Source organism: Mustela erminea, chromosome 9, assembly GCF_009829155.1.
Source record: "Mustela erminea isolate mMusErm1 chromosome 9, mMusErm1.Pri, whole genome shotgun sequence".
NCBI lineage: Eukaryota > Metazoa > Chordata > Mammalia > Carnivora > Mustelidae > Mustela > Mustela erminea.
Genome location: NC_045622.1, coordinates 85099543 through 85119180, shown reverse-complemented (window position 1 = coordinate 85119180; position 19638 = coordinate 85099543). Strand labels below are relative to the sequence as shown.

The following is a 19638-nucleotide window of genomic DNA, read 5'->3' as shown; positions in this document are numbered from 1 at the left end:
AAAGAAAAATAGGCATGAGGGATATTATCCACATGAGGCATCTTAGAAAAAATGTTTTTCTAAAATTTTTAAAAATGAATTACCTTTAATCTCCAACCAGAATGAGAAATATCTGTTTCTCTGCAAAAAAATCTTGTGGATTTCGTGCCCACATTTAACAACTGTTCTCCCGGTAAACCTTGAGTCTGAGAAATATATCGGATCTGGAAAAGAGTTTATAAAACCTAAGAATTTATTCTTTACATGTAATAGATATTAACTGAACACCTATTCTCTATCAGACACTAAGCTAGAGTTAGGTCAAGAATTAAATGGTGTAGTCTATGCCCTCAAGAAATTCTAGTGTGGAGCATACAAGTAAACAATTGTAATACAGGGTTGTAAGTACCATAATAAATACGTGCTTATGGAAAGACAGAAAAGGGGCACCTAAAATAATTGTAGTCACATAAAGCTCCAGAAGAGGTGATGCTCAAGTTGAGTCTAAAACTACAAGTTAAGAGTTCTTTAGCCCTGGAAGGGGAGTGGGGGACCTGACTATGATTTATGCTAAGGTCGTAATATGAATAAATATGCAAAATCAGGAGAAAATACCCACACACTTGGATCCTGGAAGCACAAAGGTTCACTCAGTGAAAAATGACAAGAGGTAAAACTGAATTAGCAGGCAGAGGGCTTCATCAGTAAGGTAAGAAGTTGTATCTGTCCTCTTTCCCTCTATAAGCCCCAAGTGCCCATAGTTTTATCCCTAAATCCATATTTAAATATTTATCTCTAGCCCTGGAGCTGTAAGCCAACTGCTTACTGAAACTCTCCACCTGGCTGGACCTGAGGCACCTCAAAGGGAACATATCCTAAACTGAATTTTCCCTGAAATCTGCTAATCCTCATGCATTTCCCAGCAACAGACACCAACACCAACCTCCCAAACCAGAAACCTGAAATTCATACCAGACACATATCCTCTCCCTCATCTCTCTCTCCCCACAACATCCCAAACCCTAACAATCTTACTTCATTAGTCTTTTTCATAACTGTCCCCTCTCCAACCCTCTTTCAGGTCTTCTTCAATTCTGCATTATACAATTTCACAAGCCTCCTAAAGTAGTTTATATGCCTCCCTAATGTCATCCAGTTACCCCAATTCATTATTCACACTGCTAACGGCCATTCTGGTAAAATGCAAATCTTGTTACTCCCTAGTGTAAAATCACTTTACCACCTACAGGATCAAATCCAAACCTCCAATCCCCGCATACAGGCCTTCTGGCTTTATCTCTTCCCCACTCTTTACATGGTCCTGTAAAGGAGCAGCCCCATCTAGCACCACGCTAAGATTTTCATGGGCTGGTTTCTCCTTCCTAAACTGCTAACTCCTTAGCGTCCCTGTGCGCCTGCCCACTCAACTTCACCAAATCCTGCGACAAGCTTTACCATTCCTTCTTCAAGAGCCAGATCAAGAACTTCTCTATAAAGCTATGACTAACCATCTCAAACAGAGGTAATCCCTTTCCTCTGTGTTTCCATCAAACCTAAAACATAACCATCTTAATGCACTGAACACTAAATTAACAATTCTTTTTTACGTCTGTTTTCCCTACTAGACTGTTAAGTCTCCTGACAAGAGAGATATTTATACATATTTGCATCCCCAATTTTACATGAAATGGTAACTAAAATTGCCGCCTTACAAATCAGTTTCATTTCATTAAAGTGTGGTGTCTTCCCTCACTCCGTATTTTCTAAGTGGCTGAGTTCCTTGTTTTACAAAAACAGAAAGTGAGAAGTACCAAGGGTCCAGTACCTAAATGCTACATCAGAGTGTCTCCGATGGTAGGAAAGGTGTTCAACCATTCAACAAACATACACAGAGCATTTATTATGTCAGATGCTAAAGATACACAGATGAATAAAACATGGTGACAATCTGCAAAAGCATATAATTCAGCAGAATAAATATTTAAGCACATAATATGCAATTAAGCTAGGAAGTGCTATTATGAAGAAGAAAACAAAGTACTAAAGAACACGGGGAATCAGACAATTAATGAACCTATGAATCTGAGAGAGCACTAAAAACAAAACAAATGGCAACTGATCTTGTCAATTTATTTTTGGTCATAACGCCTGTCCTGTCTTCTAAAGAAAAACTGTTCAAGGGACACCTGGGTGGCTCAGTCGTTTTATGGGTCTGCTCAGGTCATGATGCCAGGGTTCTGGGATCAAGTCCCACATTGTGGGGGCGGGGGATGGGGTGTGTGGGGGGGTCCTTGCTCAGCAGGGAGCCTACTTCCCCCTCTCCCTCTGCCTACTGCCTACTGCTCCCCTGCTTGTGCTCTCTCTCTCACTCTGACAAAAAAGAAAGGAAGAAAGGAAGAATGAGAGAGAGAGAGAGAAAACTATTCTATCTGTACCCTCTAATACATGAAGGGACTCACCCTCCTCCGTCCCCAGTGAATGAAGGGTGAAAGCCTGACTCAAAAGCAATTAATTCATAAATCCATACTGTGAACTTGACTAGAAATAAGCTAATAAGCAAGCTAGAGGTATAATGTCAGGAATGTGAATTAGCAAACAGCAATCACTACCGAGGGATAAGCTATAGGGTTATAAAATGGAGCTGGAGTTCGGTGGCCATGCTAACCCAACCAAAGTCCAGAGTGCGTAGAAACTCAGCAAGTTAGAACCAGAGCAGATAAAAGCACCTGAAGAGCGGCTAAATCACACTTAGGATCCCCACGAAAGTGAAGTTCTACTGATGTCTATTAATTCCATTAAGTGTTCCTTTGAAACCAAAAGCACATCCAACTCCAGACTTCACAAGATGCTGTCATATTATATGTAATTCCATTCTTGGATTTTTGTGACAGTCTAGACTTAAGTACAGGAACTCTTACTTGAGCCAGCTTACTTGAGAAGGTCTCTACATAACCAAATAGCCTGACAAAAAGAACTTTAAAGATTCCCACCTCCTCCTAACACTCAGGAGCTGAAATAGTCCATTTTATTTTTCTTACATAGGGTATGACTTGAAATTATCAAGTAAAATAACTGGAGTATGAATTCAGACTTTTAGCTGTTCTTGATGAGATTCTATATAAACTCCAGCAAACATTTTGCAAGAACAATCACCATTTATGAAGTCAACACCGTCCATTAACCCATAAAAATATTATTTAATTCCCTGGAATGTTTTTGATGTTTCCCTGGTAAACAGAAGTTCAATCCAATACACAGAATACTAACGAGAGCGCACACCCACCATTATGACAGGAAGGGATTCCAGCACAGTACCAATTTGCAGGGCAGCCTTCTCTAAACACACATACCACTCGTTTGTGTAAGAATGGAAATGAAATGCATGAATGAGAAAATATGACACATACAAAATTTTCAGCAAGGTCAGGGCCTACTTGTAGAATCCAAAATTTAAAGAAGAAATTGCCTTGGAGAAGCTTTAAGAAACAGATGATAAAGATGATTAAAGAGCCAGAACACAAACCCCATAATGAAGAATTAAAATAATCTGCATTTTTTTCCTGGTGACTCAAATGTGGCGCTTAAGTATATAGTAATTATGAGACTACCATAAATTCTTTTTCACCTCCTTTGGAAAAAAGAAACCTGTTATTGCATTAGGTTAAATGAAGGTTAGATATAAGACATACCAACAAGAGTAAAGGAGTAAGTTACAACGTATTTCATTGAAAGTCTTTGTTTTTGTAAATGTTCCATGTGAACTTAAAAAGTGTGCATTCTGCGGTTTTGCATGTAGTACTGAATGTAATACTCTACGTCTGTGTCATTAAATCAACTTAGTTAATCACGGGCCCAAATCCTCTAATCATTTTTCTATTTTTGCTCCATCAATTACTGAAAGAAATGTGCTAAAATTTCTAATTATGATTGTGGGTTTATCTATTTTTCTTTTGGTTCTGTTGATTTTAGATTTATATTATTTTAAAGTTATTAGTACATGTATAAAATATAGAACTGTCATGTTTGTGTTGAACTGAATTTCCCAAATTAATTGGCCAAGCTTCTCCTTTATAAATAATGCTGATGTATGTGTAATAAGATTATTTCTGTTGTTAAAAGCAATGTTATTAATAAAAGCAAAACCAAAAAAAAGACTATCTTGTACAACATATATTGAGAGATAAAGATTTGTACAAAATGTTCTCACAGGACAAACTGATAAACTAAGCTCCTGGCTCCATCCCTAGAACTCAGTCTGCAGACAGAATATGGGTAGAGGTTGATGGATTTGAGAAACTAACATAAAGACCATGAACACCCTCTTCCAGTGACAGTAGAAACCCAGTAGTAGGGTGAAAGTGGAGTCTGGAAGAGGGCTCATGCCAGGATCTGAGCACAGCCCACAGCAGGGTTTTTGGTTGGGCCCTTTTAACTCTCCCCCATATTGCCTTGAAAGTATCATTATCCATAAAGTAGTGGAGAGGTGGTCCACTGCTAACAGCATAGATTCTGGATTCATATTGCCTGTGCTGGATTCTTGGGGCAAGTTATTTAACTTCCCCACAGCTTGGTTTCCTCATCTGTAAAACAGAGGCAATAGTAGTATGTACCTCTAGCAGTATAAGGTTGTTGGGAGCATTAAATGAATTAATGAAAGTACAGAAACAGTTTCTGACATATAAAAGAGCTCAATAAGTATTAATTAATAATATTACCATTACCCACTGTACTGCCACTGTAAGAAAAAAAAGAGTAAGTTTAAAAATAAAATAGCAACAGCATCCCAATTAGGTGTCCAAGTATATCAGGGCAGCAGATGACTAGAACAGGGAACAGATAACAGATAAAGGCATACCTTATTGATGGCCTCTATACATTCTAATTAGATAATCATAATCTAGGAAGCTGGGAAAAATCTATGAAATCCAACCACATTAATAAATAAACTAAAGTAAAAAACAACCAAAAAACACTTAAATGATCATTTTAATAGATGCATAAAGGCATCTGAAAGTCAAAAGCCAATTTAGGAAAAAAACAATCAGGAAATTAGGAATAGAGGGAGTTCCCTTATCTTGAAAATAGACATTTATCAAAACCTATACAGCACACATATTTGGAAACGAGTATATAAAGTCTAAGATTGAAACCAAAACAAGAATGCTTACATCATCACTCCTATTCACTTCCATTCATATATTTTGCAAAATAACTTTTAAAATACCAAACTAATAATTACTTAACTATTGATGCCATATGCTAATAAATTTTTTAATTATCATATTCTTTTGGAAGTAAAGTAATATACATTCTGAAAATACTGTTAATCTGGGTCAGATTAACACCTGTTCCCAGTTTACAACAAAAAGTCTATTATAGAATTAGAAAAAGCTTTAATCAGGGCTTTGCCTTAAATTACCATTGTGACTTTTGACAAGTCATTTCATTTTTCTGGGCCTCAGTTATCCCTTCTATAAAACAAGAAGGAGTAGTAAATAGATAATCTGTAGGGTCCTTTTCAGAACTAATGTCAGGTGTCCAAGACAAGATCTGTAGATGTCCCTATTCAACATACAGCAGCAAATCAATCTGAAGTTGCCACTAGATGGTGTCTGGCTCCAGAATACCATATGTGTCATAACTTGTAGTCCACAAAACCAGAAGTACACTTCTAGCATTTGACTGTAACTTCAGTCCTTCAGCAACTAAGGGACTATTGGGACTCTCCCAACTAGACCACCAACTCTTTCAAAGCCAGCACCCGTCTAGCATCTGCATCAAAGTTAGTGGTTGGTAAAAAGCCAAAGGAAACCAGGATGTATGGAAAATATTACAGAAACTACCTTCTAAGAGATACACTGAACATGGAGGATGAAAGGTAGAGACTATAGGAAGCCTAGCATAAAAGAGGAGGCTTATGGGTAGAAAGTGACTGTAAGAAAATAAGGGATTAAAATTAATGATAACATCTAATCTAATAGTATTAAATGACTTTTAGGTTCACCTCAGCAACATGTAAATCACCAAATTCGTAACCTCTCATGCCTTTTTTTTTTTTTTTTTTTTAGATTTATTTATCTGAGACACAGAGAGAGAAAGATGAGGAGGTAGGGGCGAGGGGCAGACTCCACACTGAGCACAGAACCCAACACAGGGCTCAATCCCAGGACCCTGAGATCATGGCCTGAGCTGAAACCAAGAGTTGGCTGCTTCACCAACTGAGCCACCCAGGCAGCCCCTCATACCCTTTTTGATATAGAAAGTTAAGCCCTGAAAATCAGAAATACGGAACATTTTATTCCTACAATTACATCATGTTTGCATTAAAATATTCTATTTTTCTACTTTTATTAAAAGTTAAATAGTACACCATTTAAATAAAAATATCTACTAGAAACACAAAACTGATGTAAGCATTTTGTTCATTTTGACAAATGTTTTCCACTAAAATATGAGTATATATCTAATGAGGAAGATGCTATGAAACCTTTTCAAATAATACTGATTAAGTTCATAATTACTACAGAAAAGAACCTCGGTACTAAAACAAAACAAAAACACAGGAAAATAGCAAACAACATTCACTGTCTAATAGCTTAGAGAGGCTAATTAATGAACATAACTGAAAACTGTCATGAAAAGCGTTAATGGGGGCGTCTAGGTGGCTCAGTCCATGAAGCGTTTGACTTCATTCAGCTCAGGTCATGATCCTGGCGACTGGATGGAGCCCTGCGCCCAGCTCCCTGCTCAGTGGGGAGTCTGCTTGTCCCTCTGCCCCTCCCCCTGCTCATGCTCTCTGTCTCTCAGATAAATAAAAACTTAAAAAAAAGAAAAGAAAAGAAAAAGAGCTTAATGAAGTAATTTGCTGGATTCTACTGAGAATCATCTGAATAATGTTAAACTAGATTATTTCTAGTGTCATTCAAAAACACCTTAAAATACTGAAGAGGTTTCAGGTGACTGAAGTACTTAAGCCCAATAATGGTTGTTGATTTAAGACCAATAGTTACAAAGCCTTTTATTCCTTGGGAGTGGCTAATATTTTATCCATTATCAAAGTCTGTCACCCAAGCATAACTTTATTATTTAAATGGACACAGTCCAGCCCTTCAAATGTCTATACACAAAAATGATACAAAAAAGTGTTTTTGCAACTCTGGGGGCCCGTGGATTGAATTTTGTTTATGAAACCTTACTTCAGTCATTATTTAAAAAAAAAAAAAAAAAGTTTTTAAAAAACCAAGTACAGTTTTGAGATCTTAAATTTAAATTCCCTAAGGTCTCAGGTTTTGGCATTTTATTTTAAAGATTTTTTTTTTTTTTTTTGACAGAGCAAGAAAACACACAAGCAGGGGTAGCTGCAAGCAGAGGGAGAATTAGGTCCCCACTGAGCAGGGAACCCAACGTAGGGCTCGATCCCAGGACCCTAGAATCACAACCTGAGCCCAAGGCAGATGCTTAACAACTGAGCCACCTAGGCAAGCGCTCCTTGTCATTTTATTTCAAAAAGGTTTTCATAGTATTATATACCTGGGGAAATGCATTCCTATTAGTCTACTATTTTTCTTTACATTCTACCAATTCTTTACATTCTATCTAGAACTATCACGACAGTTTTGTTACCTGGTCATACTCCAAGGCTCCTGGGTAGAGCGGCCATCCAAGGAATAACTCTGCAATCACACATCCCAATGACCACATGTCTATGGCTTCACAAAACGGCAACCCCAAAATAATCTCTGGAGCTCTGAAATTTTAAAAAAAAAAAAAAGGAAGAAGTGATTTTTCCTTTAAAATTATCTTATTTCATTGGCATTCTAAGAAAAGCTAGTAAAATGACAGAGTAGTCATCTTCTATTTATAGTAACTCTTCACTTTTCAGAATTCCTTGAAGCCTAGACATAATATTGAATTAAGCTTACAAGGGTACAATGAGTACGACCATTACTAGGATAAAATCTCTATACTTAACCTTAACAGAGAATTTTATTAACATATTACAAAAAGGAAAAAGCACAGATCTTGTTTTTGAGACTATAACAGATTAGAAATAATACACTAGAAAGAGAACTGGCAAACTATAAAATACACGCACCGTTGACATCAACAGAACTGAAAACCAGACATTGATAAGAGCAAACAAAACAAGCCCTAAGGCTAAAAGTGGATGTAGACCTGGGTATTACTTCAGAAAAAAATAATAAATATTCACAAAAACAGGACTGTTAGTCATCAAGAGATACAAGACCAAGTGCAATGCATTCTGCTTTAAAGGGCAGAAAAAATACAAGGCATCAAAATAGCCAGAAAGTTTTTTAGCACTCGAAGAGCTCCAATTACTTGGGAAATATATTCCATGAAAAATATCATGCCCAGATAAATTGTGCTACTTCATATAACCTTCCATGAGAAAATTAAGATTCTGAGAGGCCTCACATATAGCTATGTAATTCCGAAGTGAGTCATAAAATCATAGATACCCTAAACAATCTCAAATTTAAGAGAAGTTGTAAGATCAATACAATGAATGGGTTTTTTTCATGAACCACTGGAGAGTAATTTGCCAAGTAACTGTACACTTTGTATTTCCTACAAACAAGAATATTCCCCCATATAACCACAATACAATCATCAAAATCAGGAAATGAACACTGATACATCTCTACCATCTAAGCCTCAGACTCCCAAGTTTGGCCAATTATACTAATAATGAATGTCCTTCACGGCAAAAGGGTCCAATTCAAAACCATGCATCACGTTCACTTGTCATATCTTTTAGAGTAAGTTCCTCAAGTCTTTCCTTGATTTCTATGACCTTGGCACAAGCTTTTACAGGCCAGTTCTTTGTAGAATGTCTCTCGGTGTGGGTTTGCCTGCTGTTTCCTCATAATTAGGTCCAGGTTATAAATCTTTTGGGAGGAGTATGACCAGGAGTATGACAGATGCTTTTTTCTCATGATGTGGTCAGGTGGCATTCAATTTTGATTTGTTGCAGTACTGATAATGTTCACTTTGATTATTTAACATGGTATCTGCTAGATGTTTTTTTTTGGGGGGGCTAGGTATTTCCACTACTGAGTTCTTTCTTTTCCCCCTCTGTAATTAAATATTTTGTAGGATTTCAATTTGAGAATATATGTGTAAGCCATTCCTTATCAAATTTTTAATTTCTTCATTTATTTGCCTATGTGAGTATAAATGAATAGAATCCTATTTTAGTCAATGAGTTATAATCCATTACTGTAATTATCTACTTTGATACTCTGATTTTCCCAACTTGACCAGTTACAACTCCCTCAACAAGCTATGGGTCCTCATAGTAGCGGGATGGCACTGTTCCCAGGCTCTCTCAGTATACATATTGTATACGGTTAGACAAAATAAGGCTTCTACTAATTTAACTGAGACTGCTGACTGTCATTATCTCCAAAAGCAGTGGTTCTCAATCTTGGCTGCACATTATAATCACTTGGTCCTGGCCACACTCCATACCAATTAAATCAGAAACTCTGGGCAAGAGACTTGGGAATTTATTTTTGTAAAGCTCCCAGGGTGGTTCCAATACATGGCCAAAGTTGAAAACCAAAGCCCTAGGCTCAAGTGGTTAGACGAATAGGAAAACTGCTCCATCTTCTCCCTATAGCTCTTCTGATCAGAGTAAGTTCAAGGGATAATAAATAAGGTGGGGTTTTGTTTGTTTTGTTGTTGTTACCACTGATTTAGGATCTGTCCAGTGAGTCCTCCCCTGGACATCTCTGCCATAATTAATACTTAAAGTTCAACAGCCTTTTAATCCACAAGCATTTGTTAAAATCAAATGTGTGCTTTGAAGCATAAAAGATCTTAAAACATAGTTCTATTCTTTTGACAAAACACTTGGTGTTAGTATAGATGTATACATGTGAATTATATTGATAGAACCAACTGCTAAATTGCGTAGAAAGAGAAGAAAAAACAACTTACACTGAGTTATCATTCTTACATATTCATAACAGTGTACAAAAGAAGACAGAGACCATCTTTTCCTTTTTTGTTCACTATGGTATACACAGAAGCTAGCAGAGAATATGCACTCAGTAAACATTTCTCAAATAAATCATTCCTACAGAGGTTGGGTCACACAAAGGAAAGCATCAGAGTTTTTGAAATACAGATTGGAACTAAGCCTTGAGGAACATAAGTGTAGGCAGAAAGAAAGAGAAATGGCCACAAGAGTTAATAAACAGTATGTATTAACCATACTAAAAAAGATTCAAAGCAAAAAGACAGTTTCGAAAATATGAAGTAAAAAGGGATTCCCTAGTGATATTTAATCATGTACTAATTTGAATTCTGAAGAATCGTTAACACTAAGAGATCTATAGCCGTGTAAGAGTTTTATGATAATTTTGAAATACTCACTATGAAAAGTTATGAGGTTTGAAATGGACTACTGGAAACTTCAATGTCATATTTGGCAATGAAAGAAAAGTAACAGAATGATAGTGCCTAGGATAGCAAATTTAAAGAGACTGGAATTATTTGATACCTGATTAACAATGAGAAAGGAGTTCTGTCAAATAGACAAAGAACAATGAATTCCTTCTGCCATTTGCTGCCACTTAATGATGGTGACAAGAATGTGGAGACATCTTTCCAAAATCTTGACCAGGAACTACATAAAGCCACTTCAAGCATAAAACTGGAGATACAAAAGTTATACTCAAGGAAGCAAACTCAAATTTCTCATTCTAAAATAAGAAAGAATTTTAACTGCAAGTTTTACACAAATTCATTGTGTATTTTACTGCATCAGCTAGGGTCTTAAAAAAGTAGATTCAATACCATTCACATGCACATTCCTTTCATTCCTTTAAATGCTGCGATCCCTGATGGCTAATGATGATGAACATTTTTCATGTGTCTGTTGGCCACTTGTATGTCCCTCTCTGGAGAGTTGTCTGTTCATGTCTTCTGCCTATTTTTTGATGTGATTATCTGCTTTTTGAGTGTAGAGTTTGAGGAGTTCTTTATATATCTTGGATATCAGCCCTTTGTCTGTAGTGTCATTTGTGAGTATCTTCTCCCATTCTGTGACTTGCCTCTTCGGTTTTTTTTTTTTGTTTTTTTTGTTTGTTTGTTTTTTAAAGATTTTATTTATTTGACAGAGAGAGATCACAAGTAGGCAGAGAGGCAAGCAGAGAGAGAGAGAGAGGAGGAGGAAGCAGGCTCCCTGTCAAGCAGAGAGCCCGATGTGGGACTCGATCCCAGAACCCTGAGATCATGACCTGAGCTGAAGGCAGAGGCTTAACCCACTGAGCCACCCAGGCGCCCCGCCTCTTCGTTTTGTTGACTGTTTCCTTTGCTGTGCAGAAGCTTTTGATCTTGATGAAGTCCCAAAAGTTCATTTTCGCTTTTGTGTTTCCTTTGCCTTTGGAGACATGTCTTGAAAGTTGCTGTGGCCAATGTCAAAGAGGTTGCTGCCTGTGTTCTCCTCTAGGATTCTGATGGATTCCTGCCTCACACTGAGGTCTTTTATCCATTTTGAGTTTATCTTTGTGTATGGTGTAAGAGAATGGTCAAGTTTCATTCTTCTGAGATACCACCTTACACCAGTTGGAATGGACAAAATTAAGACAGTAAACAAGTGTTGGAGAGGGTATCGTGAAAGGGGAACCCTCTTACAATGTTGGTGGGAATGCAAGTTGGTGCAGCCACTTTGGAAAACAGTGTGGAGATTCCTTAAGAAATGAAAAATAGAGCTACTCTCTGACCCTACAATTACACTACTGGGTATTTACCCTAAAGATACAGATGTAGTGGGAAAAAAATGTTTATAGCAGCAATGGCCACAGTTGCCAAACTGTGGAGAGGGCCAAGATGCCCTTCAACAGACAAATGGACAAAGAAGATATGGTCCATATATACAATGGAATATTATGCCTCCATCAAAAAGGATGAATATGCAATTTTTGTATCAACATGGACAGGACTGGAGGAGATTATGCTGAGTGAAATAAGTCAAGCAGAGAGAGTTAAGTATCATATGGTTTCACTTACTTGTAAAGCATAAGGCATAACATGAAGGACATTGGGAGACGGAGAGAAGTGAGTTGGAGGAAATCGGAGAGGAAGACAAACCATGAGAGACTGTGACCTCTGAGAAACAAACTCAGGATTTTGGAGGGGAGGGAGGTGGGGGGTTGGTTGAGCCTGGTGGTGAGTATTAAGGAGGGCATGTACTGCATGGAGCACTGAGTGTGGTGCATAAACAATGAATCTTGGAACAGTGAAAAAATAAAATAAATTTTTTTTAAAAAGCAGATTCGATGTGCAAAAAGCATCTTGGGGAAGGTAGGGAGAGGAGGCAGGACCAGGTGAAGAGAGCCCTCAAGCCCTCACATCCCGAGCAGTTCTGACATGCGCAAAGAAGAGAAGCAAAGGGAGAGGCGGAGAGAGAACCTCCCACTACAGCGCCCTTAGGAGACAGAACCCCTAAGGAAAAAATCTCCTGCTGGAGGAGCTCCCCATCAAGCAAGAGGAGTCCAGCTCTAGTACCTCTACTGTGTTTGGTCACTGGCTAGAAAGGCCGGGACGCATATCTGAAGGTGCAACAGCTGGAGACTCTCGGTCAACTGCGCTCCCCACGAGAGGGCCTTGTGAAGGAGCAGCTGAGTGACACAATTCTGTGCCTGCCACAACTATCCTCCCCAAAACTTTTGTATTTTATTTTCAAATACATATATATCATACAGAAAAGGCAACAAATTTCCTCACCAAGTCCCATTTAAATGTGCCCCAACTCTCTCCAGTCTACCCTAGCACACCACAGATATTACCATTTTCTATGCAGATCAATGTAAAAGATTGGGAAACGATACCGTCAAGCATTCACAATCTAGATGAAGTTGCCAGAGATGCTCGAGCTCTACCAGCCAGTCTCACAATAAACTTAAAAATTAAATTATGCATGAAAAAATAATATATCCATCTGTCGGTAATAAAGCAAGCTTAGTTTTCTGGTTATATTTTAATTGGCTCTCAAATTCTTCCCCTGGGCTAACTATCCTTTTGTAAAAATGATGGTAACAGTGATTCTAATCTGTGGACCATTCTTTAAAAAAAACAAAAAACAAAACAAAACAAAAAACAAACTTCTGTCCTACTCCTGAAGGAAACTGTTCTACTTCTTTTTTCATCTTTCCTAACTTCCTTCTGAGCACCTATAATGTGGCAGTGCTAGGGACAAAACAGGGAACAGACACCATTTGTACTTTCAGAGACTAGGCAAGGCACACATTAAACATGTCTACTGAATGGAGAGTCTAACAAAACCTCTTGTTTACCACTCTATAAAGACTCACACTTAGAAGTGTCAAACCCACAAACTAAAAAAATTAGGCCATATGGTAAAAAAGGCAATCTATATCTAAAATGCTATGTTTCTTTTTTTATTATTATTTTTTGTCATATGCTTTTAATCAAATTTATCAATATTCATTAAGAATAAATCCTTTCTACTCTTCTGAAACCTTGAAACATTAATATAAAATATAGAGTTAAAGTGGGTAAAATGAAAACAAAAAATTTTTTAACTCTGTAAACTGATCTCTGGGGACTTTGGCCAGAGTAGAAGAGAATGTTGGCAGTCAATGCTTTAAATAAGAACACAGTGAAATACTGTCATTCAGAAAAGAAGATGACTATTAGTGGAACATTTTATTTGCTTTACCTCATCTTTATTTACGTTTGTAAGTTGAAAATTCAATTACGGGCAGAAGAAACCCAGGAAAAAGGATATCTCACTTCAGGAACTCAGAATGTCTAGATCTAGGAATAATTACTTTTTTTTTTAGTGGGGGGAGCAGACGGAGAGGGAAAGAGAGAATCTCGAGCAGATTCCCTCCTGAGCAAGGAACCACATGTGGGGTTCAATCTCACAACCTTAAGATCAAGAAGACCTGGGCCGAAATCAAGAGTCACATACTCAACCAACTAAGCCACACAGGTGCCCTAACATTCTTTTTTTTAACGATTTTATTTATTTTGTTGACAGAGAGAGACACAGTGAGAGAGGGAATACAAGCAGAGGGAGTGGGAGAGGGTGAAGAAGCTCCCCGCAGAGCTTGGGGATCCCAGGACCCTGGGATCATGACCTGAGTCGAAGGCAGTCGCTTAACAACTGAGCCACCCAGGCGTGCCTAACAATTACATTCCCATAAAAGAGATGCCTTGGATCATCACTGCAAATGCCATTAAACTATGAACTCATATGACGATTTCATGGACACCAAGAAAATGTTGATCATATTCCTAAACTTACAGAGAGTGAGTTTTCTTTTTGACGTAAAGATATTATAATGGTCAGGCCAGTGTGAATATCTACTCTGCCTAACAACTTTACTTCTCATTAAACTTAATCAATTAGCATAATGCTAACAACACTTCAGCTCCTGGTAAGTCTACTGGCAGAACCACCCATGTCTGGTCAATTCTAGAACACTAATCAAATAATTTCTGAAATGCCAAGCTAAGGGCCAGAAGCTGATGGTTCTGGCAGGTTGTATCACTAAGACTGAGAGGTACAGTCATTCAGGCTTCTCTTGATGATACCTCTATACCAAGTATTTATACAGGATTCTCTCTGCTTTTGACATTTAAAAAATGCTAGAGAAATGCACCACAAACTTGGAAAAGGTAATAAATGGTAAACTCAATAAAGATAAAAATACTAAAACGACAACAGTCTTTTCTGAAGTAGAAGATGAAGAAGGCATTTTTTAAAAATAACAGTTTTATTAAACTATGGTATGATTCAAAGTTTTTTAGTATAGTCACAGAATTGTGCAACCAAGCCCACAATCAATTTTAGAACAGTTTTATCATCCCAAAAAAGGAAGCCCTATATCCATTAGCATTTACTCTCCAGTCCTCCCAAGCTCCTCCATCCTGGGCCACCGCAAATCTACTTTCAGTGTCATTAGAGCTGCCTGTTCTGAACACTTCATACAAATGGAACAGTAGAAAGTGGGGTTTTGTGACTGGCTCCTTCACTTGCATGTTTCTCAGACTGCAGCATGTGCCAGCACGTCACCCCCTTTTCCTTCTGCACAGTATCCCACCGCACGGATATTCCAGGTCTACTCAGCCACTCATCAAGTGACGGACTTGGAATTCCTTCCTCTTCTTTTGGCTATTATGAAAACTATGAAGTGAAGGGAGAGAGGCCATCTATCAGCTCACCATGCTGCAAAGCAATATATACTCCTGTGCGGAAGAAGTAGCAGAGAGGCCGCACACCTAAGGCAAGCAAGCACTGCCTCAGACAGGATGAAAATGCCTTTGACAGAACAGAAATCCAAAAGGGAATGGAGAGTATCAGTGTTAAAAGAAATACTGATTTTTCGACTTTGTTCAATGCTGCTCTTTCTGACAGAGTTCATCCTGTGCTACCCCCTTTCAGACACCTCAGGCACTGAAAGAACCTCCCGCCTATACACTGGTGAGCCATCATACAAGAGCGTGGTCCACAGGTGCAATTCCCTTCAGGTAAGTTTCATGAGAATGTCATGTTATGCTGGTACTAAAAAACCGGCTCTAGGCTCAAAAGCTCTGGGAAGACAAATTCTGGAGTCTGGTAAGGGGGCGCTGATTTCAAGCAATGAAAATCATCTAAAGAGAGCTATATGTTTAACACTCAAGAGCAGGCACCAAGCTCTCCCTCCAACAGCAAGTAATTCACCTGAGCCTTCGTATTTTCATTTTCTAAAACATGGGGTTCTATCAACCCTATGTTTTCCAAAGATTATATAAAGGACAAATCTTCTACCTATAAAAGCATGAGCGTAAGAAGTAAAACAGTATATACATTCCCTAATTTATTCATCTTCCCACTGTCCGAATTCACACCTCCTCTCTTCTCAAGCCACCACCTCCTCCCCAACCTCATTCCGGACTGTGGTCCTTGCATCCTACTTTACTGAAAAAAAATAGACAGAATTTGAAAGAAACTTCCACCTTCTCATCACCACATCTACTAGCCCACTTGCATCTGTCAGTGCTTCTATCTAAGGCATCCAGGCTTACTTACTGAAGTATTATCACTCCACCAATTTCCCTCTCTCTCTCTCCACCCAGTCCTCCCTCCATCTTTCTCTAGAACCATCTTGCTTATACACTGTCCAGACATCACCCCTTTCTTTTCTCCCCCTTATGCCAGTCCTTAAAAACACTGTTTAGAAAGGCTGCCTCAAATTCTGCCCTGTATTGAATTTACTCTAGTCAGGCTTTCATTACCCCACCATTCCACCAAAATAGCTCTTGTCAAGGTCAACATCAGCTACGGCGTTGCCACATCCTCGATTTACTGGACTTGCAGCATCTGACACAGCTGATTACGCATGCTTTCCTGCTTTAAACACTGTCTGCATTTGTCTTCCACAACACCACTCTATGCTCTCCCCTTACCTCACTAGCACTCCCCTCTCAGATTCCTTTCTAGTTCCATCTCTTTTCCACAACATTTAAATTCTGGAGGCTCAGTCTTCAGATATCCATCTTCTCTATCTATATTCACTTCCATTAGGTGATCTCATCCAATCACAGAGTTTTAAATAGCATGTCTATTCTTAAGACTCTCAAATGTGTATCTCCAACCCAGACCTCTCTCTTTACCTCCAGACCTAGTTATCTGTCTATTCAACATCCCTTCTTGAGTGTCTATTAGATATCGCAAACTAAACACGTTCAAAAAGGACTCCTAATTTTCCCAATCCACTCCTTCTGCATCTCAGGAAATGACAACTCTATCCTTGGTTTCTCAGGCTCATAACATGCACAAATCAAATTTGACTCTCCTCTTTCTATAACTTCCCACATCTATCACCAGATCCTCCATCCTCAAAATAGATCCAGAATCTGACCATTTTGCTCCACCTTTACTGCTACCACCCCAACCCAAGCCACCATCACCTCTCATTTGGATAACTGCAAAAGCTTCCTAATTGTTCTTGTTTATGCCATTGTCGTCTACCATCTATTCTCAACTTTGTAGCCTAAGTGGTCCATTTAAAACACAAGTTGGACACATCATTCTTCTCTTCAAAATCCCCCAACAGCTTCCTATCTGATAGTAAAGCCAATTCCTTACAATGGCCTACAAGGTCACACATGAATCAGGTCTTAGCTTCATCTAATATTTCCTATCACTGTCCTACTTGCTTGCTCTGATCCACCCACACTAGCCTCCTTACTGTTTCTAACCGCAGTTTTTGCCTCAAAACCTTTGTGCCAGGGCGCCTAGGTGGCTCAGTCGTTGGGCGTCTACCTTCAGCTCCGGTTGTGATCCCAGAGTCCTTGGAATCAAGCCCCGAGTTGGCTTCCCTGCTCAGTGGGGAGCCTGCTTCTCCCTCTCCCACTCCACCTGCTTGTGTTCCCTCTCTCACTGTGTCTCTGTCAAATGAATAAATGAAAATCTTTAAAACAAAAACAACACAAAACAAACAAAAAAAACCTCTGTGGTTATCTAGGCAAATATTTCAAACAGAGGGAATAGCACAACTTAACCTCTCTACTCTTACTTTGTGTTTCTGCTCAAGGACCATCTTATTAGAAAGGCCCTCACTGACCACATTAAATAAAAAAGTAAGCCCCTGCCAACACATAAACTCACCTCCCCTCCTTTATCTTGCTTTACAGTTCTCCGTAGCACTTGTCACCAACTAATATATATGTTTGTTTATTGTCTATTTTCCTTTCCCCACTAGAATATAAATTCCATGAGGGCAGAAATTTTTTTTTAAATTAATGTCTATACCCAATGTGGGCCTCAAACCCATGACCCTGAGACAAGAGTTGCTTGCTCTACTGATTCAGCCAGCCAACTGCCCCAAGGATAGGAACTCTACTTAATTTTCTCAATGCTATACTCCCAGCACTGAGAAAAATGCCTGGCACATAGTAGGCACTCGATCATTATTTGTTCAAAGAACTGATCACTGAAGGGAGCTATTAGCATACATTCATTAATTTGAAACTAAGAATATTTTTGTTATATCAAATACATGAACCAAACAGGTATTAAAAGAGACTTTTACATGCCAGCCACTCTGCATTAGGAACAGCTAAAATGTTTTGACTGGGGCGGGGGGAGTGCGGAGGGGTGGGAACAACCACCATTTACTGAGCTCTAACAATGGGCCAGGCATCATGGAAATAACTTTTGATGCATTATCTCATTTAAAGAAGTGTTCTGAAAAACAGATTTCTGCATTGTTCTTCTGCTCTAAGATAAAAAATGCTGGTAAACAAAATGTTCTACGTAAAACAGAAGCAGCCCTCAGTTGAGTGCAGCCGGCCCACAGCATCATGAGAAATAATAAATCATTGTTTTTGAAGCAACTAAGTCTGGAGTTGCCACACAGCAACAGACAACTGATACACTGCCCCAAGTTACCCAGAAAGTGACGGAACTAAAGATTTCAAATGCCTGATTCCAAAAGCCTTTCTCAATACCATACACCCTCAAATTATAAAACCTTATGACTAAAAGAAACACAGAAAAGTCAAATAGGAAAACTGGAAATTAACACCAAAGTCATTTTAGCAATTCAATTAAAGTTATGCTCTAGTTTTATTTCCCAAAGAATAGGAAAATACTTACTGATCTATGTTTTCTAATAGTTACATAACATGAGAAAACATCTGTTATATGCTTTTTTCATTAACTGGTCTTTAGCTTTTCAGGACAATTAAAAAAAAAAAGACCTTGCTGCCATTTTTTAAACTAACTTTTCATTCTGTAGAATTCCTTTAGCAAATATATAATAACACCAATGACATCAAACAGTTATATAAAGAACACTATGAACACAATGCTCTAAGTGCTTTCTAAGTATTAACCCATTTGATAGCCCTGCTAATCCTTTTCATAGATAAACAAACACTAGGATAAGTAATTTGCCCAGGGGTCACAGAGTTAGTACAAGGTACAGCTGGGATTCAAAGCCATGTTTAATGACTTCAGAATCCACATTTTAACTACTACACTTTAACATAAATAATTCCTAAGGATTACTGAACTATCACACTTTGGCTTACTGGAAGTTCTCCCACTCAGATGCTATACTTATCATTGAAAATGTTCTTCTTTTCTCTTTAAACATATCACCTTTGATTTTAAGACTAACCAGAAATGTGAAATATAAATACACTTATGTAAAAGAACTTCGTTGACATTTTACTCCTTTTCCTGATTTTTAAGCATTTACTCATCTTAACCATAAATAATCTTTCACATTAAATACACAGTCATCTGCTAGATGCATCTTAGTTAAAATAAGGCTCTTACTTTGGCAGATACTGTGTTCCCAAAGATGACTGCAATATCCTTTTACAGAAACAATTAGGAAATGAGCTCAACACTGGATCTGACCATCTACTCGTTAAGTACCAATTCAACATCACGCACTCAATAAATTCTTACATGTCAAAGCCCTGTACCTAGCAAAAGACAGCAAAGACCTAAAGTGGTTATAAAAGGCAAGCATCGGTAAATAAATGTGCGTTTGTACAGACCCAATCAATCTAGGAAAAGATACACACTCAAGTTTTACCGGCAATTAACTCTGAGGAATCAACCTCACAAGGGGAGAGGGAAAAGCATACATCTCCATGACACTT

The 19638-nt window shown here is 38.3% G+C and overlaps 1 protein-coding gene across 6 annotated transcripts in view; it reads right to left on the bottom strand.

Annotated features, from left to right (window-relative positions):
- The window catches only part of HIPK3 (homeodomain interacting protein kinase 3), a 94436-nt gene that overhangs the window by 18657 nt on the left and 56141 nt on the right, over positions 1-19638 (bottom strand). For all 6 annotated transcript variants that reach the window (XM_032356373.1, XM_032356374.1, XM_032356375.1 and 3 more), the window contains 2 exons: positions 7603-7726; positions 84-203 (listed from right to left, as the gene is read on the bottom strand). In XM_032356373.1, the coding sequence (XP_032212264.1) occupies positions 84-203; positions 7603-7726 (244 nt within the window). The remainder of the gene's footprint in view (positions 1-83; positions 204-7602; positions 7727-19638) is intronic.